The following is a 27,317-nucleotide window of genomic DNA, read 5'->3' as shown; positions in this document are numbered from 1 at the left end:
ATTTTCCAGATAAGAAGACTGAGGCCAGAAAAATTAAATGACTTGCCCAATATCACATATCTAGTAAATAGTGAAGCCAGGAATTGAATCTGGAAGTCTTGCCCACGATCTGTGTTCTTAGACAACGCTATAATCTATGCATAAATATCTGAACTGTACATATAAGATCTGAAAACTGTATCCATCAAATCATTTCTCTCTTCAATATCACTGTAACATAGACCCTTATTTTACAGCATTGCATAGATTTTGGCCAACAAAAAACTGAGACAAGTGTGTGGTTTTATTGACATCTTTTACTACTTTTGGCATTACTCTCTCTCCTCCCTTCTCTCTAGTAATTTTTACCTACTTCCCAAGTGTGTGTTTAGGATTAACAAGTGTTTGGAAAGACTGTCCCTTTACACACAGGTACTATATAACTGAAAAATAGTGAATTATTTACCATAATGAAAGTTAGCTAATTGGGGTGGGGAGGGAGCAGACGATGAGGAAACAGAAGAGAACTATTCCACTTTCTTCAGCACAGTGCCTAGTTCATGCCAAGAACAGAAGAGATGACAGGAAGCTCTTTGGTAGTATTTTGTTTCTTACTTAGAATATTATTCAAAAGAAAGTCACTAAAGAAATATTTTAATCCTGACTCTAAAGAGTAGGGTAAACAGCTCAGTGCAGGCGAAAGAACACAAGTGTGGGCAGCGTGGCCTGTCTGTCAGTTTAATCATAGAGGAGCACAACTTCGTCAATAGAGACAGTACATAGAGTTAAGGATCTTCCATCTCTAAAGGTCTATGATTACATTCTTTCTTTTCTTTTCTTTGTTTTTTAAAGAAGAACATTTAAAAGCAAAACAAAGTGTTCATTGTAGGAAGTTTGCAAATTATATAGAAGTCATCTGTAAATATCTCCTCCCCCATGGACATTACCCAGAGATAGCTTGTGACATTTTGATGTTTATTCTATCTTATCTATTTACTATTTTTCAGAATGAAATCATTGTATACATAGTCCCTTAAAACATTTTTTTTCACTTTGCAGACTGCCATGAGCAGTTTCCCATGTCATTAAATTCCTTTTTATAACACTACTTTTAATAGCTACACTGCATTCCTTTATATATTATTTCATCAATCCCCTATTGTTAGAAGTTTGATATGTATCCAGTTTTTATTGTTGTAGATGATGCTGCACATGAAAAACCTTATATATAAATATTTTGAACATCTATGATTATTGAGTAGAATTACTGGTCAAAGGATATAAAATTTTTTACACACATTGAAAAATTGTCCTCCAGAAAATTTATGCCTGCTATGATTTATAACCAACAGTGCATGCTCATGAGAGGGTATATTTCCTCATGTCCTTGGTAATATTGGACAGAGCATATAGTTAAGATTTAATACTAATACATAAATGAATAAAATAAATATATTTAATCTCTGCCAACAAAGAGAAAATTATTTTTGTTGTTTTAGTTTGAATTCTTTCATTTGTGTAAAGACTAAATATTTTATGTGGCTGTAAAATTAGAATTTATTTTTTGGAATGACAGATCCCTACAATTTGTTTATTTTTAAATTTTAGTGTTTGTCTTTTCCTTACTGATTATTTACAGATTATATATATGTATAAAGTATATTTATATATAAAATATTATTACTTTGTGATCCATTCAAGTAAAAAATATTCTTTCTCAGTTATCCTATGTGATATATAGATTTTCAAATATTTAAATAGGCATATCTCTCATTTTTTTAAAAAAGTGTTTTCCTTTGCCCTTTTACCACAACTGGCTTTTTTGCTCTGTAGAAATCTCCACCGTTAGATCTTCCATTTTTAAGAGAAAAATGTGATATTTGGATTTTCATGTATTTGAAGTGTTGACAACTTATTAAAATATTTTCAACTTTATAAGAACTAGACAGATATCTCTGCAGACTGGATTCTATCCGAAGTCTTCAAGACAAACCTAACATGTAGCACAATGACATGCATGTGGTGAGTGATCAAAAAATGTTGGATGATCACAATATTATGCAAAATAAACTAAAAATAAAAACAGACAAGATTTCTAAACTATGAGTGTCTTTCCGTATATAACCTAAATAAATTAAAATTGCAGTTGAAAGTCATTTATCAGAAATATGTAGAAAGCTGATTGGATTTAATTGAACTATATGTAAGTCTGTGAGAATTACAAGTACTCTGTTTTGCTAATCTTTTTCCAGGTACTAGGGAGAACTCAAATTCCAACTGTTAATACATAGACTAATATATATTTGTGTTTTCTCCAAGTATTAATTCAGTTTTATATTTGTTTTATTTATTTAATTATATATACATGTATGGATGCATAGACGTAAAATATTAAAACAAGTAATGTTACTTGAGAGAATTGAAAAGTTGATGCTTGTTTCTAAATCTCTCTCTCTCTCTTTCTCTCTCTCTGTTCCAGTCGGGGAGATGGCTTTGGGGGAAGGAGGAGTAGGTAGGAAGAATAGGGAAGGAAGGAGAAATTCGGTACTTTTCGGAAGTTGAGTATATTACTTGCCGAATTGAATTTTTTGGTCACATACAGCAACCCTTGCCATTGTGGGCAATAGCTGACAAATTAGCCAGCTTTCAGGGAAAGTTTAAATAACTGCTTCTCAAAGTAATCTTTCTTCATGCCTCACAGAATTAAGCTACCATTAATCCATGAAGGTCGCTAAGTGAATTAAATCCAGTTAATTATTGCCCATGCTATTTAAGCAAAAGTTTGAAACTTTGTGCATTAAAAGAAAATGACACAGTCTTTGGGTCTTAAAAAATAAGTTATCAATTAAATGAGAAATCATTGTAAAGTTTTTGCATTGTATTGCATCGTATGTTTAGCTGAAATGTCCACTCCAGTCCAAATTTAAAATGAGACCTTATCTTTTAGAATCTCTGTTCCCAGTTCTTTCCTTCAGACAACCAATGCCTTTTCATTGCCCCCATGCTGCTTAGTGAACTACCCTCCCTCAACTTCATTACAGAAAACTTTGAGCAGAACTGACTTTTTTATAAACTGTGTCAGATAATGCAGAACTTATCCATCTATTGTTCTCTTCCATGTCAGCCCAATCTGAGAGAAGGGAGGAATTTCATAAATAAATCCTTGGTAATGTCTTACCAAGTCAGAAACTAGCATAAAAGGTTACTTTCCAGGGCTGGCTGCATTTTAATAAAGTACTCCTAGAAAAGTTAAAAGATGTGAAATGTTTTAGGTAGTTTCAGAGCTTTTTTTAAAGTTTGTTAAAATTATATCTCCTATGTGTATAAAACTTCCCCCTGGTCCTTATTTGCCTTTTTAGACAGTGCTGTATTCCTCATCATCCCTAGTCTTTCTGGCTCCATAATTTATAATCTGGAAAGGGAGTTGCTTTATTTCTTTATACAAAGATTTATTTCACAATCTTGTAAAATTACTGTCTTAGTCGGGTTGGGCTGCTATAACAAAATACCTTAAACTAGGTGGTTTAAATAACAGACATTCACTTCTCACAGGAGGCTGGGAAGTCCAAAATCAAGTCTCATGCAATATTCAGATGATTATTTGGTTCCTGGTGAGAATTCTCTTCCTGGCTTGGAGATGGCCATCTTCCTTTTGTATCTTCATGTGGCAGAGAGACTGAGACAGCAAGCCCATGGTCTCTTCTTATAAAGGCACTAATCCCATGATGAGGATCCCAGTCTCAAGACATCTTCTAAAGCTGATTACTTCCCAAAGGCCTCACCTGCTATTACACTGAGGGGTTAAGGTTTCAACCTGTGAATTTTGGGAAGACATAAATGTGAAATCCATAAAAATTATCCTCTAAATTCTATGACAATTTTACAATGGTAAAACTGAGATTTTGAAAAATGATGAAATAACTAGAAATGAGTCAATCCCATCTCATTCCAGCTAAATAATTCTACTCTTCTCTTCCGTGTGTATTGTTCCTTGTGTAGATCTCACCCTTGCATAAATCTCTTCATGGGGGAAAGACAAAGAAATAAAAGTCCTTTCAGTGAGCATGAGTGGGCAAAATAAAGGCTGAAGACTATTAAAACCTCTTACCCTAGCAATGAGGCTAGCATTATAATTCATCTGATGATCATGTAGTAGTTTCTTACAGTGCTTTTGTGCAAATAGAAGATAAGTTCTCTTCATCAGACACCTTGATGGAAGGGTAGAAAGCTGACATAATATGATTTTGTTAAACAGGACTATCTGCCAGAAAATTGTCTTAATGAATATAAAATTTTTCTTTCATGGGAGTCTACATATAAAAAATATAGGAGAACATATACTAAACATATGAAAATATTCAGGATAATAAAGATGTCTGTAGTGTGATTTGCACATCCTTAGATAGGACCTTTTTTGTAGCATACAACCCAAGCAACTATATGTGGTGGCCCTCTTCCTGTTGGAGAGTGCTGAATCTTCCTACCTGATAAGGAAACGTCCTTTACTTGCATGGCTAACTGAGGGACAGATGTTGTCCTTTCGTATGGTCTTAGGCAACTGCTTTGTTTATAAGGAAGCAGAGAGCAGAAGACTCAATGAGTTCATTGTAACATTCTTTGTGGTAGAATGTGCACTTTTTATTAACTGGAATCTACAACTTCTTGAGACATAAAATTGCCAGGCTCACTGGACAAAGGAAGAACTAGATACAGGTCATAGCTATTCACTATAAAATCAGAACAGCCACTGGGATATTGGTATTTTGTATAGGACAAAATCAGTGTAAGTAATAAACAATTATTAAATGTAATGTTATTTAATGTAATCCATATAACAATTATAAGAAGCCTATCAGTTGTTATCTGTCTTTTAAAACTTTTGCTTAATTTTAAGAACCACCTTATCAGTTAAGTCATTGTCTTTTTTTTTTTTTTTTTTTAATATATTCCTTCTAACAACAACAGTGACCAAGGGGTCAATACCTGACTAGTGAGGAACCCACGGCCATTCAGACAGGGAGAAACTGGACTTTTTCAATGATTCCCGGTGGTTTCATAGGTTTTCAACTTGCTTAGTGAACACCTGCTATCCCCTGGGTAGGGTTAATCTAGAATAAAAGTATGCTACAGCCTAATGTTCCTCGGGGGTCTTTGGGTCCAGGAATATGAAGCCATGGTTAAGAAATTGTTTCCAATAATTATGTTAATGATAAGGAATCACTTACAGGGGATAAATGGAAAATAATCTAACAAGAATGACTACCCTGAAATATTGAGAGTCACTATTTACAAGTAACTGGGGGACAGAAAATAATTACGTTACAAAGATAATGAGGATGTAAAGAAATATTTTTAGGCCTAAGCATATACAAAACAAGCAAAAATGTAAAACAAATATTTGACGTGGTGTTAAAAAATATTCATGGGAAAAACAGAGAGATTCTTGGAATAAGCAGAATTAAGCTGAATCTTAAAGGTTCTAACATTGAAAATGAAATAACGTGGTAGGATATTATGGCCAATAAGAATAGAATACATTTATAGGAATACACATCTGTGTCCAGTGCTTTGTTCAGTGTAGCTGAGACAGTTGATGTTACAAACAGTAGAATCTACATGGGATGGACAATGTAGGAACATCAGAACATGATGGGTTTTGTTCTCTAGGTAATTCTTGAAAGAAAGTAGGTATAGCTCATTCATATTCTGTATATATCCATTCTCTAGGCCCCATTGAGTACCACTAGAGGGATGTGCATTCTAGCACTCTGATTAGTTAAAAACATTTAAAACTTCAAAAAGCTTCAAAGTTATTCATTTAAGCTACAGTTTCTAATTTGTTTTGTCTCCTTTGCTAAGTCAGGTGTTTAAACATTTCTCATAAATTTTTTTCATTTTAGTTCTGTTTTTTGATGATTTATCTCCTTGGAAAACAGGTGGTATGAACGATAATCTTTCAAAAACCTGAATTATGTGATAATACTTTTATTTTTTATGCCCAATAGACAGAATGTGCAAATTTCATCCGAGTACTTCAACCCTATAACAAAACTCACGTTTATGTGTGTGGAACTGGAGCATTTCATCCAATATGTGGATATATTGATCTTGGAGTCTACAAGGAGGTAATATAATGAAATAGCATGAAAACAATTTATCATAACACCTTGTTACTTAATGTCTATGACATAAAACAGGCAGATTTGAATATAAAGATTGAATCGTTTAGTTTTTGAACTGTATAAGAACTCATGTTCCCAATTGCTTTATGGATTGTCATTTTGATTATACACTTTATATACCTAATAAAAAATCTTTTTTTAAAAGTTTTCTTAACGGGATGATCAAAATTAATAGTGTAAAATGTTGAAAGTACTTAATTTCTATGGGCTCTATGTGTGTCTTTATTTTCTCTTGAGTTTCCTTTATAAGTAGATCTATAAGGTATGTTGCTATTGGTAAAAATACATTTCCCATGAGACCTTTCAATGTAATTGTATCTGACAAATAATTTCATTTTTCCCACCTAACAAATTTGACCTGTTACCTACATTTACAATAGTGGACACTAAGTACAGAGAATTTTAAAGATTTTCTTAAAATTGTATAGATAATCATTAGCACACTGAACTCATTGTTTCTGCCAGACCAAATTTACATAGTAGAAATAAAGGATGTGTTACTTAGGAGTAATGTATTCCAGCTTTCAATGCATTTTAATAAATGAGAAACAGGCAGATATTAGTAATTTAATTAGTAACTCATTCATTAGAGTGCTTTTTTTGTGTCATAGACTCTGCGGCCACTTACGGATTGTTTCTTGGGAATTTCACAGCACTCTTAATGGAGTTAGTATCTTTATAACTCCCAATTTACAAGTTAGTAGAAATTGAGTCTCAATGAAATTAAATAACATGCCTAAAATCACCCAACTAATAAATGGCGTTGCTAGGAATTGAACCAAAGCAATCTATATCTAGAGCAAGCATGCCCAACTGAGCTTTAGAGTATGTACTCTAAAGTGGTTCTCTGTTTGGGTTGATGGGTTGCACTGTCATCCTTATGTTTGTGTATGTACTTCTTGTGAATAACCACACATATTTGCAGGATAATTGGCTGCATGTTTGAAAGTAAAATCTGTGCTTATGGAACAGGTTTATTTACATTGATTTAACTGATTCATGCAGAGATCAAACCCACAACTGTGGCTGGATTAATTTTCCTCTCTAACCAACTTGTCTAGCCAGCCCAGACTCAACTCTTTGAAAATAACGCAACTGTGATAGTCAAATCTCTGAACCACTAGGACACTTGGCAACTTGAATCCATCATTCTTTGTTGCTGGTATAATATTCTCTTGCCAAGCTTTGATGAAGGGTAATATAAAACAGTAGCTCATAGCATAGGGTGTAATTATGAGATAGTCCCACATCTTGGATGTGTTTTGAGGCCTAAGGCTAAAGGCCAACTCTCAACCTGCTAAGGGATGCAAGTAGTGTTCTTCAGCTCCCAAAATTCACAAGCTCTGAAAGGGAATTAGATGGAGCTAATTACTTAGCTTGGGACTGTCAAGAAGCCCTGGGGCAGTCAAATTTCCAAGTTCTGTATATAAGAGAATTATGGGTGAACAGGGGTATTGAGCCTCATGAGTTTTCCGCTGGTCAGGAGTACAGCTAATTGTATGTCGGCCCTGATTGAAGATTGTTAACTTTTTAAATGAATTGTTAGTCCCAGGAATTCCTTGTCTTTCCAGAGGGAATTTAGAAGGCTCATTTTCAATACATAAGGTTGCTCCTAAGGTGGCTGGGAAGAAGGAACAGCAATATATAAAAGGGATGGAGAAGAGAAGTGTGGGATGTCCCCTTTCTGGGAACTTCTGTTCACTGTGGCTGAGACAATAGGGAGAAAGAAGAAAAAGCTAAAATGAATCCCAGATTTGTGTCTTTGGCAGTGAGTTGGAGAGTGGTGTTATTTATTGAGGTAAGAACGGGAACAAGTTTGTGAGGAAAATGGTGAGTTAGTGTTGTACATTCTGCATTCGAGAAATGTTCAGTAGGTTACACCAAGTGGGCAGTTGGATTTGGTTTTCAGGACAGAAGTCAGGGCTTCTGTCAACAACTAATACTTTGAGCATGGGGAGCCAGAGTTTGAATGATGGCCCCAGTCATTTACCAGCTCTGTGGTCTCATGCACACTGCAAAAACTTTCTAAGCTTCTTTTAATTCAGCAAAATGATGAAGATAATAGTAACTACCTCACAGAGTTATTTTGAGGATACAAAGAGAAGCTGATTGTATAGGCTTTGGCATAGCACTTGCTTCATTCCAGTCACTTAATATTCAGCCATACTAGGCAACAAGGAACACAGAAAGGTAAAGAGGCAAAGGTAAAGTATAAAGGTAAACCCTATATAAAAATAATGTCTGCAATATATGTATGTGTATATATATATATGTGTGTATGTATACACACACACACACACTCTGCAATACTGAGAGTGCCCGCTAGTTCAATAATTAGATCGGAAGTATGCTCTTTCCTCTGGGATCTCCTCTCTGCTGCTGCAAATCTCGTCTTTCAGTGGGGATGCTATTAGTAATAACTTTGCCTAGTTGTTGTGATGATTAAGTGTTTCCTATCATTCTTATCCTCTTATCTCTTTAACAGTATTTTCTGTGTGCAGCTTAGGTGCTTTTTTGCATAATTAGTCAGGAATTTAGTGGGAAAAATCTTATAAAATTGAAGTCTCAAAAGTTAGAATGTTACGTAGTTCATTTTTTCTCAGGAAGTCCATTTAACCAGCCATCATTTTTTTACATCCTTTTCTTGTTAGTGTCCTTGACTCTGGCTTAAGGAAACTTGCTTTGCCTGCTGTCTTCGTTCTCCGGGAGATTATAAGGCAGACCTTCTCCTCAGCCTCCACAAATGCCAATTTTTTTTTTTTTAAAGATTTTACTTTTTCCTTTTTCTCCCCAAAGCCCCCCAGTACATAGGTGTATATTCTTCGTTGTGGGTCCTTCTAGTTGTGGCATGTGGGACGCTGCCCCAGCGTGGCTTGACAAGCAGTGCAATGTCCGCACCCAGGATTCGAACCAACGAAACACTGGGCCGCCTGCAGCGGAGCACGCAAACTCAACCACTCGGCCACGGGGCCAGCCCCCACAAATGCCAATTTTATAGGGTTATCTTAAGAATTTAACGAAATGTTGCATTTTGAAAACAGAAGTCTGTACAATTATAAGGTTTTATTTAGTACTTTGCATCAACTATGACATTCTCCCAGATATTTTCTTGTCTTTTCTTTTTCAGCTTTTTACCATAATCTTCTGGAGCACTAGGATTCAGTTTACTTTTTCCCTTTACAATGTTCCATTATAGGCTTTAGAGTCCACAGTTCTGTTTGACCTGTGGAGAATAATGTGCCCTTCATGATATTTGAAGATACTTAGGGGCAACTATCTACAGGTGTATTTTCCTGACATATCTCTAGCCCCAACACAGTTGGGAAGCAAGCCCTAAATGTGTTCTCACTGGGCTTCTTTTCATGCCTAGGCTCCACTATCACAACGTGCCATTAGCTAACCTGTTCTAACTAAACATATTTGGGCTTGATCATTTTACATGGTCATATGCATCTATAAATTGATTTCAACACATTTTTAAATCCATAAGTTTGAAATTCTGAGACTAGATTAGTTAAGAACATGAACTTAGGAGACAGCCCTGAGTCCAAGCTATGGTTTTGCTTCTTACTAGCTATGTGATGCTTAACAAGGTACTTAACCCCTTCTATCCCCAATATTGCTCTTCTAAAGCTCAAATTTTTAAAGTGGCTACATCTTTAGGTTTATGGTGAGGATTCAGTGAGACAATGTACATAAACTTCCTGGCCCATGGTTAGTACTAGTTAACTGCTAGGTACCAGTACTGTTAGTATTAAAGTGCCTTTACTTAAAACTATGAAATAGCAGTTGTTAATCATGTTATATAAATTGCTATATTATTATTTTTTAATAAGGCAGTAGTTACTATTGGTCCTGTTCAAAAGAAAAAGATCTGAAATGACAACATAATACAACAAATGGTCCAATTTCCTCTATGCCTTTTGCTTCATTGCTTGCTTTCTAGATAAGTAGCACTGAATGGTTCTTTCTTATTACATGTCCTCTGACAAAACTTTGTAGAAATGCCATCTAGAGAGAATATCTGAAATGCCTAATTTCTCTAACTAGTGCGTATGCAGGGTGACTCATCAGCCTTTTTGCTGGATGGTGGTGTTATCATTGTTATGAAATCCTCAAGCTCATGGAGCCATATTCATTATACATTCATATTTTTCTTGGAAAGTGCAACTTAAGATGTTATTTTTTCCTGAATATTAAAAGTCTGTCCGTGTCATTCTGTCTGTGGCCACTACTGTAAAAATAGATGTTTCAGCCAAAATAACTATGTGGCTTTAATGTGTTCAGTGTTTTCATAATAGTGAAAATACTACAACAGGATTTTTTTTTGCCCGCATATATCAACAGCTCTGAGAATGAACTGCCTGCCTTAGAGCACTTTTATATCACTAAAATTACAAAATATCATAAGGCTCAAATAATTTGGTATAGTTGCAGGTGCTTAAGTAAATAGACCACAATAGTTGTGAAAGTATAATTATTATTATAGTTAATTTATTTCTTAGATGAGGAAATTGGCTTGTGAGGCTCAATATATTAGTTATTAGGCTTAAGAAATATGTATGCTTGATTTTTTTTTTATAATGATAGTGGTCCAGACTAAATGAATTGATGAATATATTACTACTTTCAATTGAAAAATTCGTTCAGTATTATCATTACTACTTTGGGCAGATAGAGATCAAAACATGGGAATTGAGTCTTGCCAGAAATAATATTTGCTAGAGTATTATGGAGCACAGCATGATGCACCTGCTATATGCTCAGTCAGTGTTTGTTGAATTAAGGAGTTAGAATTTAGTTCTTGTCTCCTATGTTCTTTCTGATCCTGATATTTTTAAAAATCTCACTTATGTTAATATTTCTCATAACAGGAAGTTATGTTCAAACTAGACACACATATTTTGGAGTCTGGCAGACTGAAATGTCCTTTTGATCCGCAGCAGCCTTTTGCTTCAGTAATGACAGGTAAGATCAATGACAGGCAGCTCTTGCTTTTAGGTGGTTTTCTAAAAAGGTATGTGTAGATTAAACCACATTTTTTTATTGAGTTAAAGATTATTTTGGATTAATCTTCCACTGGCTATTTGATTATAGTATTCTAGTGCCAAATCTCTCTATATTTAGTATCCTTATCAATAAAGTGAGTCCCCATCAATCCTTAATGTCTGCTCAGTTGCTGCTTTTTAAATAAACTTCTGGTTGAATTCTTTTTAGATACAAATGACACATGCTCACTTGTTCTATAATTTTACATTGAGATGTCTCAGATTGTTTTTATATTAAGTTATGTCCCTATTTGGCTCTCTATGGAAGTTAAATTTAGCAATTCCTTAAAATTAATATGTTACAAAATATATTGAAGATTTGAGTGGAAAGATTAATAATAAGGCATAGTAGATAAATAATTAAAACAAATGAATCAACTATTGAATACAGATAATAGAATTTTATAATACTTTTCCCCAAATTTCCCCATAACCTGATTATGTTAATGGAAATGTAGATTTTTGCTAGCCCATTCAGACTTCTCTTGCTTTGTGTACATCTTAAATTCTCTTATGAGGTGACTATCCTGTTTAAAGAAAGCAGTACTGTGTGGTCTGAAGTGTGTTCTGAGGAATGTCAGCATGACCTCTGAATTTCAGCCATTATAAGAACTCCTTTTGTCTTGGTTTGGTTCATGACTTTAGTCTCTTTTTATTTAACCTGTCTATCAAATGTTTGAATAGATAAGAATGAAGCACCATGGCATTTTAATTTCCACTTGGTGAGAACTAGTGATCTTCCTTTGAAGTGAGGGAGTGTGTGTTTTGAAAATTATATGACTAATGTTCAGTCATTATCCTCAGAAAATGAGATAGATGATTTGTGATTGTGATCTGTCAGGTGGGGTTGACCACCCTTAATAAAAAACAGTACATTGCGGGCTTTGATGACCCTTCTTAGGAATCCCTAAGTAATTTAAAAACAAAGAAGACAATTTTAAAACCTAGATATACAGTTCCAACATTTAGTTTGAAACATACCATTTTTTTCTGACAAAACGTTCAAATATCAGCAATTTTATATCTTTCAAACTAATGGCTTGTTTCCTTTACTCTTGCCAAATTTGTTTCGTAATGTCTTTGTTGATGTTATTTTTGTTCTTCTATTTTTTTTAAATTTGCCCCACAATACAATGTTGCCATTTACCATATATTTTCAGGAAATGCTTTAAGAGATGGAAGCAGTATTATATCTACATTCACTTTACATAACTGGATTTGTGTTTTGTTTCATTTGTGTTTTTTTCTTTTTTCCTTTGGAAGTTGACTGTTGTCATTATTTAGGTTGGTTGTCTCAATAGTTCAGTAAAAGGCTTTTAGATGGATATAATCAAGGGAAACTATCTGAATCACTTATACAAAGGCAAAATTTTAAAGATACATTTCTGAGGAAAATCAAATTTGAGTGTTAAAACAGTGTTTCCATTTTTCTTATATTTAGACATCGAAAACATCTAAATGCCCTGTAGAAATTAGCCGTTTCTTATTTTGGTCTATTAAGTGCAAACCAAAGTAGCTGACTATAAAGATTTCTTGAAATAGAGTCTTAGCTCTCAAGGGGCAACATATTCTACTGTAGGGACAGCATTCTTCCTGCCCTCACCCCCCACAAAGTGCTGACTAACAGTAGGGAACATTGACCCCTGCTCTCCTCTTTTTCTCCCCCCAATCCATTTCTGCCTTCATCCCCTCTACTCTCCCTTCCCTTTCTCCTTCTCCTCCCCTTCTTCTTCTGTCTTTCTCACCCTCCTTTCTCTCTCTGCCTCCTTCTCGTTCTCCTGCCTCCTTTCTCCTCTCCTCTTCTCTTCTCAGCTCTTCTTTCTCTCTTTCTTTCTCTCAAAACATGGCTATGCACTTTACATAAATAAGGAGACAAAGAAGTTTGGTATGCAGTAATGGCAACATCCTTCCCTTTTCAGGAATTTCTGTTTATCAGAACTATTAGAGACATGATTAGCTACAAGGAATGCAACATTGTTATAATTACAAAGAATGACTTCAGTGCTGAAAGCTCCCTTTCAGCAGAGGTTAGGCAAAGAAAAGTTGTGGTCATTGAGGTTGTGTCGGTTAAGTAAATACTAATTACAGAATCTATTCCTCATTATGGCATTTACGTTTTAATGTTTTTTTGTGTTGCAACAAAGAGGAAATCCTAATGATGATGTATCCTTGAATTATTTGTGGGGAGAAGGGAAAGAAGAAGAAGTTATTCATAAGAGAAGCTAACCTATATGCAATTATTAATTCAGAATACTTTGGCTTTTTTAGTATTTAAGCTTCTAACATCAGCTTACCAAAGTTCATTGAGTTATCTTTTCTTCAACTAAACAAATTTTTCAAAATTTGAAAGTGATGTTTATGAAACAATATATTCTGATGTTAAGCAATAAACTTCTTTGGTTTCATGCTGTGAAATTAGTGTGTTGTAAATAGTATCTGCTGGTATACTCTTAGAAGTCCTATGTATTCTTTTCTCCCTCCCAGATGAGTACCTCTACTCTGGAACAGCTTCTGATTTCCTTGGCAAAGATACTGCATTCACACGGTCCCTTGGGCCTACTCACGACCACCATTACATCAGAACTGACATTTCAGAGCACTACTGGCTCAATGGTTAGTGATTTTCTCACTTTTTACTGTTTTGTCTTTGCTTTTGGGTAGATAAGAAACTCATTATTATCCATTCCAATGTGTTTGAGGATAAGCAATTTAGCTCAACATTATAAAATACATTTGAAATAATTCCCCACTAAGACAAATCTCCAGAACCTGTTGTCTATATAATAATAATAGCTGACAGTTATTGAGTGTGGGCTATTGTCCATGAAACTATTCTATGCTGTAATTGAGTTTTTTAGTATTCAAAATGACATATGAGGTCTATGTTATTATTATGTGCTTTTTAAAGATAAGTAAACTGAGGTCGAAGTTGAGTAATTGGTCAAGGTCTTACAACTTGTTAGTGCAGAGCTGGGGTTCAAGTTGGCAATCTTTCTCCTGCAGTCTGGTTTTTAAGGCCTAAACCAAGTACTGTCTATTAGCCTAATGGAAAGGGGTTAGATTGTACTGTTAACTTCTTTTGTTTAAAGATAATTTATGTTTGGGTTAAGATATGTCTTTGTAAAATTTTAAGCATATTAATATTGGCATTAATTTGTCTATTACCTTTTTGTTTAGGGGCTATACAGTATTTTGAGTTTTCAAAAAAACTTCCTCCTAAATGAATTTATGTAATTCAAGGAATAATGCAAGGCTTTTTTTTTTTCCCCACTGCCTTACAACAGGTTGTTTTGTCATGATTTCCTAATGTTTTCTAATTAACATAGGACTTTATTCCATTTCATGGCAGAATAACATAATTGCTATTTAAGCACGCAGACAGCATTTCTCATTCCCGCAACAAATACTGAGTTTTAGTGGAGGAAGCCAGGGTAGAGATTTTTTAGGGACTATCTCTGTATCTCTCAGTATCATTTAAGTAGTAACAATGTAAACAAAGGGGAAAAACACTTTTAAAACATTTCTTTAGTCAAAACCTCCAGATCCGTTTGTTTACACATCAATGTGATGGCTATTGGCCAAAAAAGAACTCTACCTAATGGGGAAAACAAATTTAGAATATTCCCAACTACATGATTACTCACTACTTTCCTAATACTCATGTAAGGCAAGACTATCTTCTTGAGCATTGTGAGGTTTTTGTGGAAATGCTTGGTTTGAGAGTGACACCATAGATTTTACCGATAGAAAAGCTTAGATATCTTTTTAGGTAACAAGATATACTTATGGCTTTAGAATGAAGTATAGATTGTATTTCCCAATCTTGGGATGGCAAATATCATCATATTGCCACTCTTTTCAGAGATTATTCTGTTTTTTTCCTTAACTGTGAGATGTCCATAAAGAAGTTTGCAGCATTGCTAAAACAATAAATGTAGGAAATGTTTATCCAACTATTATTTGCCTAGCATGCTGTTCTTAGTGCTGTGTGATGAGAATTACAAAGGAGAGAGCCTTTGAGTTGGTTTAACATTCTCTTAACAGACAACTTTTGAGGGCCTATGGCATACTGAGTACTATTTTACCCATTGGACCTGCAAAGATTATACAGGAGGCTTGCTGACTTCATGGATGATGAATGCCTGGAGTATAAGAAGAGAGTGGGAGATTGGTGTGCAAGGCCATAAATATTATCCTGAAACAAATGGGAAGTTATCTATAGTTTAGTTCTTTTTTTTTTATATTTTTGAGGTGTAATTGACATATAATGTTATATCAGTTTCAGTTATACAACATAATGATTTGATATTTCTATATTTGGTCACCACAATAAGTCTAGTTAACATTCATCATCATACATAGTTCAAAATTTTTTTTCTTGTGATGAGAACTTTTAAGGTTTACTCTCTTAGCAACTTTCAAATATGCAAGACAGTATTACTAACTGTAGTCACCATGCTGTACGTTATACCCCCATGACTTATTTATTTTATAACTGGAAGTTTATATCTTTTGATCCCCTTCACCCATTCCCTGATCTTAGTCAAGGAATAAGATCATTGTTTTTTATAAAGGTAACTGACAGTATCGTGAAGGCAAGACTCCAGGAGAATGAAGACAGAGAGCAGAGGCCATTGCACGAAAACAGAAAGATGAGGATGGGACAGAAATAGAGGTAGTGGCAATGGAGGTGGACGTGAGAATATACAGCAATGGATATTTGAAATAGAAGATGTTTGTTTGGAATAGAAGAATCCAAGGATATGAGGAAGAATTCAAGAGAAGACTTTGGATACTGGGAAAACTTTCCAAATAAAGAAGTCAGTAGAAAGGAAGAAATTGAAGGCCAGAGAAAGGATACACAGTAAAAGATGTCTCAATGGAGTGAATGCAGGCAAATGATTAAGAATTAGGAGAAATAACATTTATGATTCTAGGACAGGCAAGGCAGACTGTTTAGTGGTTAATAACCAGGGGTCTATATAGCCTGGTTTGCTGGACATTTCTAGGTTACTTTTGCTGTTCTTTAATTCTCAAAAGTGTCCAAGTTTAGACAAAAATTATAGCTCCATTTCTGTGAAATTTAGTTTAAATCCTGACTTTCAGTTAATTGTGACCTTGGTGAGATCTTTCTGTGCATGCAAATTCTTTGTCTAAAAATTTAGCATGATAATAGTATCTGTTCACAGGATTGTTGTAAGGATTAAATTAGATCATATAGGGAAGTCTGATGGAAGACAATTTTAAGAGCAATTCAGTGTCAATATTATCATCACCATCATTATCATTATTCCTGAAAGTGAGGGAGGTAGGAGGTGGGACCAAAACCCTGAATGCTCTGTGATTCTCTGACATCTATTTAGCATTTTAAAGTGTTGACCACCTTTTCTTTCTCTCTCTTTCCATTCATTATTCTGTGAGCTCATCCATTCTAATAGATAAACGTTTCAATTGTTTCCAGTGTTCCAGTGTTGCCTAAAATTATATTTCTAACTTTTTCCTGTAACTAAGTGCCCTTAAAAATATTTATTTGGATATCTTACATTTTCATCTCAGATTAAAAGAAAGAAACTGGTTGTTTAATGTGGGAATAAAGATAACTAAGCCTTAGCCTTGATTGTGCCACTGATATGCTTTGAGATTTTTCTAAGTGGTTTAATGATCCTTTGCTTGAGTTTCTTCAAATATGTAGAGGTACAGATATAGATATATAAAAGACTAATTGGATCTAAAATCGAAAATCCTGTGAATCTAACTAAAAATTATATTGTTTTTCCCTTTCTAACCTGCCTTTCAGTGCCGGTTTCCTGATTTTTGTCTCTTAACTTTCTTAACTTCATCCACCCAATTACCTTGAAGTTATCTTTGATTCCTTCCTCTCCTTCATCCCCTTTATCTAATGTATCACAAAGAGCCTTTACTTCCTTCAGAATATCTATTATTGTTCTTTCCATGGCCGCCATCTTCCTATACGTCTTCATCACCGCACCTCTGGCTTATTGCCACAATGTTATTGTTTGTTAAATAATTTCTCTATCTCTAGTCTCTTGTGCTTCAAATTCATTTTATATAGCATCCATGCTAGTCACTATATTAGGCACTTTAAAAGTATTGTTTTATTCACTGGTATAATCCTGAGAGAATTACTATGTCCACTTTACATTTGGGGATAGATTAAAAGTCAGTTAAATAGTCCATAGTTAGATAGCTAGTGGATGTGAGATTGGAACTCAGGTATGTCTTTCTTGCTCTAGATACTTTTTGCGTTGTATGATACAATCCATGAACCTAAATTCTACTCTTTTGACTGTACATCGTCTGCTCTTATAGCCTCACTACAAACAGGGTCTGTGTCTCCATGTCTTATTGGGCAACAGCAAACTGAGGATGTGGATCTGATTGTGGAGACGAGGACAGATAGAGAAAGTGTGGTTAGGCAGGCAATGTGGAAGACCTAGGTGGTCCAGCTGGAGTCAGGGTTGGTGCCAGCATTAGGTCAGACATTTGCTGAGGGACAGGCAGGCTGGAATGAGAAGAGCACAATGCTTCAGAAGGCCCAGTCAATCAGGAGCTTCTTGGCATGGAAACTAGGGCAGAGGAAGGGATAAATTATAGAAACTGTATGAGAATCTTGTAGTGAGGAAGTACCTGACATGCTAAGGTGAAAGATTGGCTTGCATAGGGAGCGTTTCTGTCCTCCATTCTGAGAAGTGGCCATTTTCCAGATATAGTCATCCTAGCATCCAAAGACAGAGGTCACGGAAGTCATCTGACTAGTGTCAGGAGTATGGGGAGACAAAATACAGTGGTTGTTAGAGGAACTATGGTGATTATTGGGAATGAATGTTATCTTCAACATTCAACTTCATATTTTACAAATTGAGACTCATATGAAGACAGGATGTGTTCAAGTCTCCTGATTGCTAGGCCCATCTTTCCGTTACAATACGAAACTTCTGAGAAGAGTAGCATATCATGTCTCCTGAATCTGGAAGCTTGACTGTCATTTTGGTTGCAGTTATGGAGATAAAGACTCTGGTGGGCTTGACATAGCAGTTACTGACACAGGCTCCCTGCTCTAAGGCTACACTAGCCACATGTGGCTATTTAAATGTAAATAATTAAAATTTACTTCCTTAGTCACACTAGTCGTATTTTAAGTACTTAATAGCCGTGTGGGCCACAGGCTACCATATTGGACAGCATAGATATAAAACATTTTCATCAACACAGAAATTTCTATTGGACAGCACTGGTCTAAAGTGTACTTGTTTACTAATTAGGTACAATAGCCCACAATCACATAGTGTAACACATGTAGATTTTCCTGACTATTCGTTTAGTGTGTAAATGTGAAACTCACTCCTAGGTTTCATAACATTGTTGCCAGGTTGAAAGAACTGACAGTTATTTGATATTTCAAATAATAGGGTCAATGTCAATGTCTGATTAGTTTCTCCCATATATTTTTACATCATTGTATCATTTATTTCAGGTTAGACAGTTTGAGAATTTTTTTCTGTTAAATTTTAATCTCTGTACTTTCATTTTCAGTTTAAAATTCTACTTTTTACATTCTGTGATGAACTAAACTCTTGTAAATGTAAATTGATTTTTACATTATATTTACATTACCCCAACCCTAACCAAAACCGTAACTTCATCCATTTTAGGGCAGGTATTCCAAATGCAAAAGGGGAGAAATGTGCTATAATAAAGCCCAGGTGTCTAGATTAAGTGACTGTTGATTAAGTGACATATAAAAATTAAATTAAATTTACAATTGGGTGTCACTAAGATGCAAATTTTAATAATTAATCTTTTAAAAAATATGATCCTATGTGAATCTTTTATAAGTCCGTTTTTATCACTGAACCACTTAGGAAGTTTAAAATCCTTGACGCTTGTGAGTATGCCATATTTTGGTTTTTGCCCTGCCTAGAATTAACCAGAGTGAGATCAGCTAACCTCTTCACTTACCAGTCCAAGGATCCTTGTCAGAATTTCCCTAGGACTTAAATCCAAAAGACTTAAGTATGAATCCCGATTCATTCTTTGAGAAAGTAATCCACCTATTAAATACCTCACCAGGAGGATGAAACATTGCAAAAATGAAATACAATGGGAAGTTCTAGATGAAGATGTAGATGGTTTCACAGTTTTCTTTATCAACTTAATCTTGGAACATATCAGGAAATAGAAATAAAGATACGAGTCAGAGTGGTTTACTCACAGTTGAGTTTTTGTGAGAATTTTAGGATGAAACTAAAAAGTATGACCATTTGGAAAATGAGAACAAACAATGACACCTCAGATGCATGTGTTTTTTTTTTTTCTTTCCTGGAGTAGATGAGAACTTTTATTTTAAATGTTCATTTTTAACATATGGAGGCAGTTTTCATTTAAAGTTTCTCTTAAGAGTGCTCTGTTGTATATAAATTCTTCCTCCACACAAAAGGATAACATTTTTCAAAGATGGTAGGAAAAAGATATTACTAGAAGAAGTACAGGAAAGTAAAGAGCTCACTGTATTAAGTCATGGTGTAGGTATGCTCATCTGGGTAAAAAGATGTTCAAAGGGAGAAATGAAAGTGATGGGTACTGCAAGCCACATGGATTTATGCCATTTTCATTTGGCAGGGACTCTGGGTGTCATGCTAAAAGTTCATTTGTGAAAATGCATGATTTCAAACTCCATCCCTATTAGGGCATGTATTTCAAATGCCAAAGGGGAGAAATGTGCTATAATAAATCCCAGGTGTCTATTAGTATGATTTTAAATTATTTAATTCAACAACTATGCGTCGCATACAGTGATTGAATGATACCTATTTTTACCAAAACTTGGCAGCAAGTCAGGAAAGAGTTTTCATCATAATATACAACCAGCAATGTTCTGAGGCAGGACCTCAATTGAATCTGCAAGAAAGAAACTCTTTATTCTTGAAACTTGTATTTATTTTTAGCTCACAAGTATGCTTATTATTTAAACCACAGAATACAGTACTATTTGATACTAACTCTTTTTTCATAATTAGATTTCTTCCTGTAATAACATTTGGCTTAAACACCTCCATCATTCAATTTTCTTACAGTACTCCAAAATAATTTTCTTGTAGTACTTGAAAAAGAAGCAACATTTAAAAGAGAGTCCAGTAAAACCAACAGTCACTGAATAAACACATCAAGACCATCTATGTTATATATTAGTTGAAAGTTAAAATAAATACAACTTGGAAAGGTATCTACTCTACTTTCCCCCATTAATGTCTTAAATGAAATTCCTAGAATGTGGACTGGTGTCATACTCTACCTTTTGACCATTTCAAATGGTAATACCTGGCAACACCTGGATAATGTTTCGCATATGCAAAGTAGCTTGTTCTGTGTATTTCTGCAATAGGAGAATATGGATTGCTGTATTTATTTGTATTCCTTTTGGACAGTGTACATTCTGCTGTGTTGTAGAATTGTGTTTCTTTTGTTGAACTCTGTACACAAGTGAAGCCCTAACAATTAGCTCGTGTAACCACTTCTCCCATCTGAGTGTCTGAGGAAAGCTTCACAAGAACTCTCCCTCACACTGGAATTCCTTAACCTGTGATGATTTTCTGTTTCAGATCACTGAGTTCTCATCTCCTCTCTGGGGAGAAACGATTGTGTAAATTTTGTACCACTATGTTATTTTTAAAATTATAAATTCAACTCAATCATTAAGTTGGTCTGATAGGATACTAACATGGGTCATCATGCTGCATGTGTAACTACTTAAATTATGTTTAAGTGCCATGATAAGTTCTACTTGTGTTACTCCCCATTTTAAACTCACATATTTGTTAAGATAAGACAAGCTAATCATATTCCTATAATTTCTGTATAGTTTCATTTTTCTCCCTTTTTTGTCCCACTGTAATTACTTAAGAATTTGTATTTATTATCAGTCCTAACTCCCCCTGTCCATCCATGCATCTGCATTATTAACCTTGGGTTAATGAGTCCTATCTATATCCTTTTTCCCATATATTAAATGGTAGTCTATATTAGTAACTCTTAAACTTAGATGCTTTTAAGAATCACCTATAAGGTTTTATTTATTTTTGTATTTCTATATTTTTAAAATACACATGCCAGTGCAGCTGGAGATTTTCATCCAGGTTGGTGGCATTGAATTTAGGCATCTGTAAATTCAAAAATGTTCTATAGATTGTTACTAATGCTTGGCCTATGTCTGTGGGAGCCCACAGTTGGTTGTCTTTTTCCCTATTCATTGTTGTGGTCTCCTTTCACATCATTGGAAACATCAAGACTGGGCCTTCTCCTTAGCCATATCTTGGCCATATCTTAATATTTTCTTAATCCAGATTATAATTGGTTTGAAGTGATGAGTCAGTTCTTACTCATTTTTGTATTATTTGATCCTAGCAGTATTTCTTAAGTGCCTTGAATATAGTAGTAATTAAATATGTTCTTTGCTTTCATGAATTTACTGAAATCCCCAATGCCACATTTGTAGGAAAATTTGTTTCCACAAGGAGTTTTTTTAAGAAAACATAATATATTTAAATCAAAAATTAGAAGTGATAATTTGTGACTACAAAAAAGTTTTACTGTGCTCATGGATTCAAAATCTAGTGTTTATGATTCATCAACAATTTAAAAGAGGGACTGAAGGGAAAAAAATAACCAAAAAGCCTCGAGTAGAATTGTTAGTGGACCTTGCTAATTTAAGATTAATTAAAAAGAAAATTTAAAAAAAATACATGGTTTTCTAAACTTTAATTTTTATGTAATCTACGACCATTTCAACAAATGAGATTATCAGGAGCATAAGAATCCATTGGAGTCCTAAATTCCAGGGAAATAATAAAGAACAAAGGAGAGAAAGTTCATACACATATTTACCCCTTCTCTTTTCCTCTTAGGGTTTCCCATTTAAGGAAAGAAGAGATTGGATGGGAGACCCAGGGTTGACCCGGAGAGGCTGGGCTGATACAGACTGAACTACCCATCTCTTGAAATCAAACATTAACTTTTGTCTATTGAAGAAGACTATTGTGAAGTCTTGTTTACTGGGCTATTGATCAACTGCTGTACATTTGTAGGGGGATGATTTTCAATACTTCTGGGGTACACAGCAATCAGGGCTCTAGGCAAAACTCTTCTCTAGAGAAGGTGGTAATGTTGATCTTTTTCGTCTCCCACTTATTCTTTTTTTTGTGGAAACTTTCTGTCGTCTTTTGTCCTCTGCATCTACTTCCTAAACAGTGCTGTGTGCTTCCTTTCAGATGTTTCACATTTTCTTCTTAATTGAAGTCCTCCCTTCCTTCCTGAATAACCACTCTTTCTCTGTTTTCTTTGCTTTATCAAAAGGATTATTTTTGAACTAGTATCACTCAATTACCCAATTACAGATCTGTTACCTAGTTAATTCACAATTATGTAGAACCAAGACTTAAAATGCCTAGTACATTTTAAACAAGAAATTAGTAAGCCAAATTGACTCGTCATTGGGGCCACGCAAAGGTGTCAATTGTATTGCAAATACTTTTTCACTTAGCATGTATGATGGACATTTTTCCATGCCTACAGAGTTAGAACTACTTCATTTTTAACAATTACATATTCTTACAATTGTATGCATGTGCTCAATTGTCCATCATTCTCTTGTTTGTGGTCATAATAATCATAATAATGATTGTCATCCCAATCATCATCTTAATAATAAATAGTATTTATTGAACCCTTATTATGTGTCAGGCACTGCCAGATATAAATGGTTTATATAGCATTAATTTACTTGCTTATCATATCAGTTATCCTACTAGGTAGATGATATTCATAGCCTTGTCTTGGATACGAGAAAATTGAGGCATAGGGAAGGTAAATGATTTGCCTAAGGTCACTCTCCCAGTAAGTGGCAGAGACAGGATAGAAAGCTGGAAAGAGTGTCTCCAGAGCCTACTCTGGAGTCGACCCAAGTCCTATTGGTTGCTCCAATTTTTTTACCTTTGGAAATTACACAAAATGCAGCAAATAACATCATAATATATTAAAATTTGGGATATATTTATAGTTTTTCCTAAGCTCTTGATAATAGACATTGTGGTTAAAAAAAAGTGACTCCGCCACATAAAAGGAAAATATAAGCTCCTAGAATCTCCAGGTTTGAAAAGACTTTCTTAGTTAAGTTAGTTGAGTTGTAACCATTGTGAATGTTAGCCAGTCTTGTTACCTCTTCCATTACCTCTTCGTGGTAATGCTTGTTTCCACACTGCATCATGTTTATTTGTATGCACATCTCATTTTCCACATTTTACTCATGGTTAATTTTATTTATTCTGCTGCTAATTGTTTTACATACAAAAGACACCAGTATTATCATGGCTGAATTACTTCAGTATTTTAATTTATAGCTTCTTTTCTTTCAAACAGGAGCAAAGTTTATTGGAACTTTCCCCATACCAGACACCTATAATCCAGATGATGATAAAATATATTTCTTCTTTCGTGAGTCATCTCAAGAAGGCAGTACTTCTGATAAAACCATCCTTTCTCGAGTTGGAAGAGTTTGTAAGGCAAGATATATTTATTTCATTTAAGGCATCTATGTATATGTATGAACAATTAACCATGTAATGTTGAAGTAAAGTTAATGCTCATTATTCGTAAGTGGTAGGATAAATTCATACTATTTTACATGTATAATTTTTGAGGTCCAAAAGTAAAAAGAAAAAATGGTTCAAATTTTTCCAGTATTAAAGTTTATTTTTCCAGTGCCTGAACTGTTGCCCAAATGTGAGTTAGATCTCTTTGGCAGCTTGCACCTTTTATTGAGAGGCTAAACCTTTGCTAGTTACTGCTATCTTGATAAGATTGCCACATTGTCCTAATCCATAGAGGTTAAAATGTTTTTGTAAGATTATTTTGAAATTGAAAGCATCTTAGTGTAATCACTAGAATAACTTAAGCACCAACAGAATCACATCTTGTGTTTTTATCAAAATACACATCACACATGTAAAATTACTTATTTTTACCAAATAAATTGAAAATATGGTTATAGTATTATTACAATAAATATTTTTAGAAATTAATCTAGATTACAGTCTGAGAGAAAATGGGCTAAAGAGGAAAAAAGGAAACAAACCAAAATGCAAAGTATTTATTTTAAAGAACATTGTAATTAGTTGTTTAATATTGCCATTTTATGTAGATTACAGGAAAACTAGAAACTCTATGAGACACTTCCATTTTATGCCATCAAAGTTCTCATTTGAGTGAATACAAGCTTTATCGACTAATAATGCTACTGGAATCATACTTTTGACTTTAGTGTATTATTTTTTGAAAAGTTAGGTTTGTCTTCACTGAAGTAACATTTCTTAAATAGACACTTTCAGTGTAAACTCAATTATTAAGAGGAAGAGCTGTAAAGTTAATAAATACTCTAAGCGGGAATCTTTCTTTAGTCTTGTACAAACTTTTCATTCCTTCCATCTGAGCCTATCACTTTTTGTCTCCATCTGCGCCCTCAGGGTTTTGATCACTTTCAGGGACAGAAATACAAACCATCATTGCACTTAAAAGTGCTAATGAAAGCATGGCTTTTGAATGAGGCCAACTTGTGAGCGCAGAGCATTCTTTACCTAGTGTCCTAGCCAGTAAAACTGTCTCCCACTGATCCCTTCACCCGCAGGGGACAGATTCTCTAAAAAGCATCCTCTTTCTTTCAGAGTCTAAAAATTCACAGTAATTTCTCTTGAAGCCTCTCGCCTAGAGATGAACGGCCATTGTTTGGAGTAGTTGTAGTGTGTTCGTGTATGGAAGCCTGCCTTAAAACAGCAGTTTCTCGACCCTGAAAAGCTGTGCTGTGGATTGACATCATTTGTAAAAATGAGCTACCTTAAATATGTCATAAGAGATTTATAATCAATTAAATGTATTTCAAGAATGACTGCCTGATGAACATGTATAACAAATGGGTGTTGTGTGAACCAGTTTAATACTTATTCCTTGATAGGTCTTAGCTATTTGATAGAAATTCATTTATAACAAAGTAGTGTTCTTCCTCTACTATTAAATATACTGAAAGTTATTCTTAGAGGTGGAGAAATATATTAAAGAAAAAGTTAGTCGCCCATTTATAAATTTCTATATTAAAAATATAATCTAAACTTTTAAGTATCAGCCATGGGATATTTTATTTAAATTATAAACAAACTCCTGTAGAACTGAAAAAGCAGAGAGGATTGTAGTACATGAGTCTTCCCACCACAAAAACCTCTGAGACCACAGAGCAAGATTTTGTCATGCTATTGTGTTTGGATAAAAAGCTAGCAAGTTGTGAGATCAAATAAGGACGTGATGGATGAATTTCCTTTAAAAATAGATGGAACAGAGGTTCTACTCACATTAGTCTATTTCTTTACTCAATCACTGTTTTCAGATAGCACTGTCTTCAGAATTTCTCACTATGCATATCACCCATTGGTCAAATGTTTACAATATTTGTTTCTAAATGCATCTTTGTAATTTCTTAATTGCAGCATACCCTGCCTATGTTTTTAACTTTACTTAATAATTTAGGATTAAAGTGTGGGGAAAAAGTGAGCACTTCTCAGTAGAGATTTCACTGACAAGATTAAAAATGACTTGAAATCTTTTAAAAAATGTTATGTGCTGCAAGAGAATAACAAGTTTAATTTAAAAACGGCTATTCAGCATCATTATTTTTGCTGTTGTATATTATTTTCACATAAGAAAAACATCCTTCTGACATTATTTGGAACATATTATTCCTCTCTGTTTCATTTTTTAAACCCATAGGGTTACTATAATATTATTTTTCTATTTTCAACAAATAATAACAGAATGTATGTCTATGCTATGAAACAAAATGGCATTTGATTGATATAAGCAAAGATTTAAGAAGGAAGGAAGAGATCGTATTAGAGAGAATGAAGAGTTAACTGTGTACACTTTACTGGCTTTATAAAGCTTTTCAGCAATACGGAAATCCTTCCTACTGTTTGTTCCACCAGGATAGTCCCACAGTACCTATTTATTTGGAAGTATTCAGGTTTTGTTGTTCTTATTGTTATTGTTTTTTCTTATTTGTTTTCATTTTTAACTGATAACCTTTAGCCCAATGCAAAACGTTTGACAATTTAAGAGCTCCCTACCTCTTCAGCTACTAAAGTAAAAGTTGTTTTATTGACCTGTCACACTTATTACTATTAGACTGAGTAGTATACAGTGATTGGTGGGGAGGAGATTTTGAAAGTACGCAAAAATTACAAAAAATGAGTAAAAAATTGTTTAGAGAATATGAATGAGTCTTTTCAATTTTGTAACCTATTCATTCATTATTTTATCATTTCATTATTTCAATAACAACAATAAAATATAAGTTCTGCACAAAATGCAGTACACTGGACACTAGGAGATAAGTAAGCCACTCTCTCTTTTCTTTAAAACCTCACAGTACAGTGAGGGTAATAGAGATATAAACAGATAATCACAATATAATGTGATAGAAGTTGGAACTGAGAACTCTACACATTCACTGAAGCTCCAAAATTGAGTCCTGCAGGAGGAGGAGGGCTGCTCCAGGGAAAGGAAATGAAGATAGGAATTTTAGGCAGCTTTGTGACAGAGTATTTTGTTTAAGAACCATCAAATCTTGTAAGTGGAACTTAGGGATATGTATGGGGGGCAATATCATTTGAGATTGGATTGGTAAGTTGGAAGATAAGAAGTCTTATTTACATGTTAAGGAGTTTAAACTCTATCCTGTAGACAGTGGGGAGTTATAAATGCTTTTAGGCAAAGAAGTGATGTGATACGTAGATATATTTAGCAGTAATTAGAGGAATCCATCTGGATTAAGAAATATTTGTGACTAGGAGACCTGTAGGGTGGTTCCCTAAAGAAAATAGGAATGAATAGATAAGGGTAAGTTCAAGAGATATTTCTAAGATAGAGTCTGTATGTAGATTTCTAAAAAGCCCTTAATTTATTACCACTCCTTTATTAATTGCTTAGTGTACACTAGTGCTGTCCAATAGAACTTTCTGCGATGATGGGAAGTTCTATATCTCTGCCCTCC

At 34.4% G+C, this 27,317-nt stretch overlaps 1 protein-coding gene across 1 annotated transcript in view; it reads left to right on the top strand.

The window, feature by feature from the left end:
- Positions 1–27,317, top strand: part of SEMA3D (semaphorin 3D) — a 188,277-nt gene that overhangs the window by 105,647 nt on the left and 55,313 nt on the right. The window contains exons 5-8 of the mRNA XM_070615643.1: positions 5,985–6,104; positions 11,036–11,129; positions 13,694–13,822; positions 23,642–23,784. Of these exons, the coding sequence (XP_070471744.1) occupies positions 5,985–6,104; positions 11,036–11,129; positions 13,694–13,822; positions 23,642–23,784 (486 nt within the window). The remainder of the gene's footprint in view (positions 1–5,984; positions 6,105–11,035; positions 11,130–13,693; positions 13,823–23,641; positions 23,785–27,317) is intronic.

Source organism: Equus przewalskii, chromosome 4, assembly GCF_037783145.1.
Source record: "Equus przewalskii isolate Varuska chromosome 4, EquPr2, whole genome shotgun sequence".
Lineage (NCBI taxonomy): Eukaryota > Metazoa > Chordata > Mammalia > Perissodactyla > Equidae > Equus > Equus przewalskii.
This window is presented reverse-complemented; position numbering and strand designations above follow the sequence as displayed.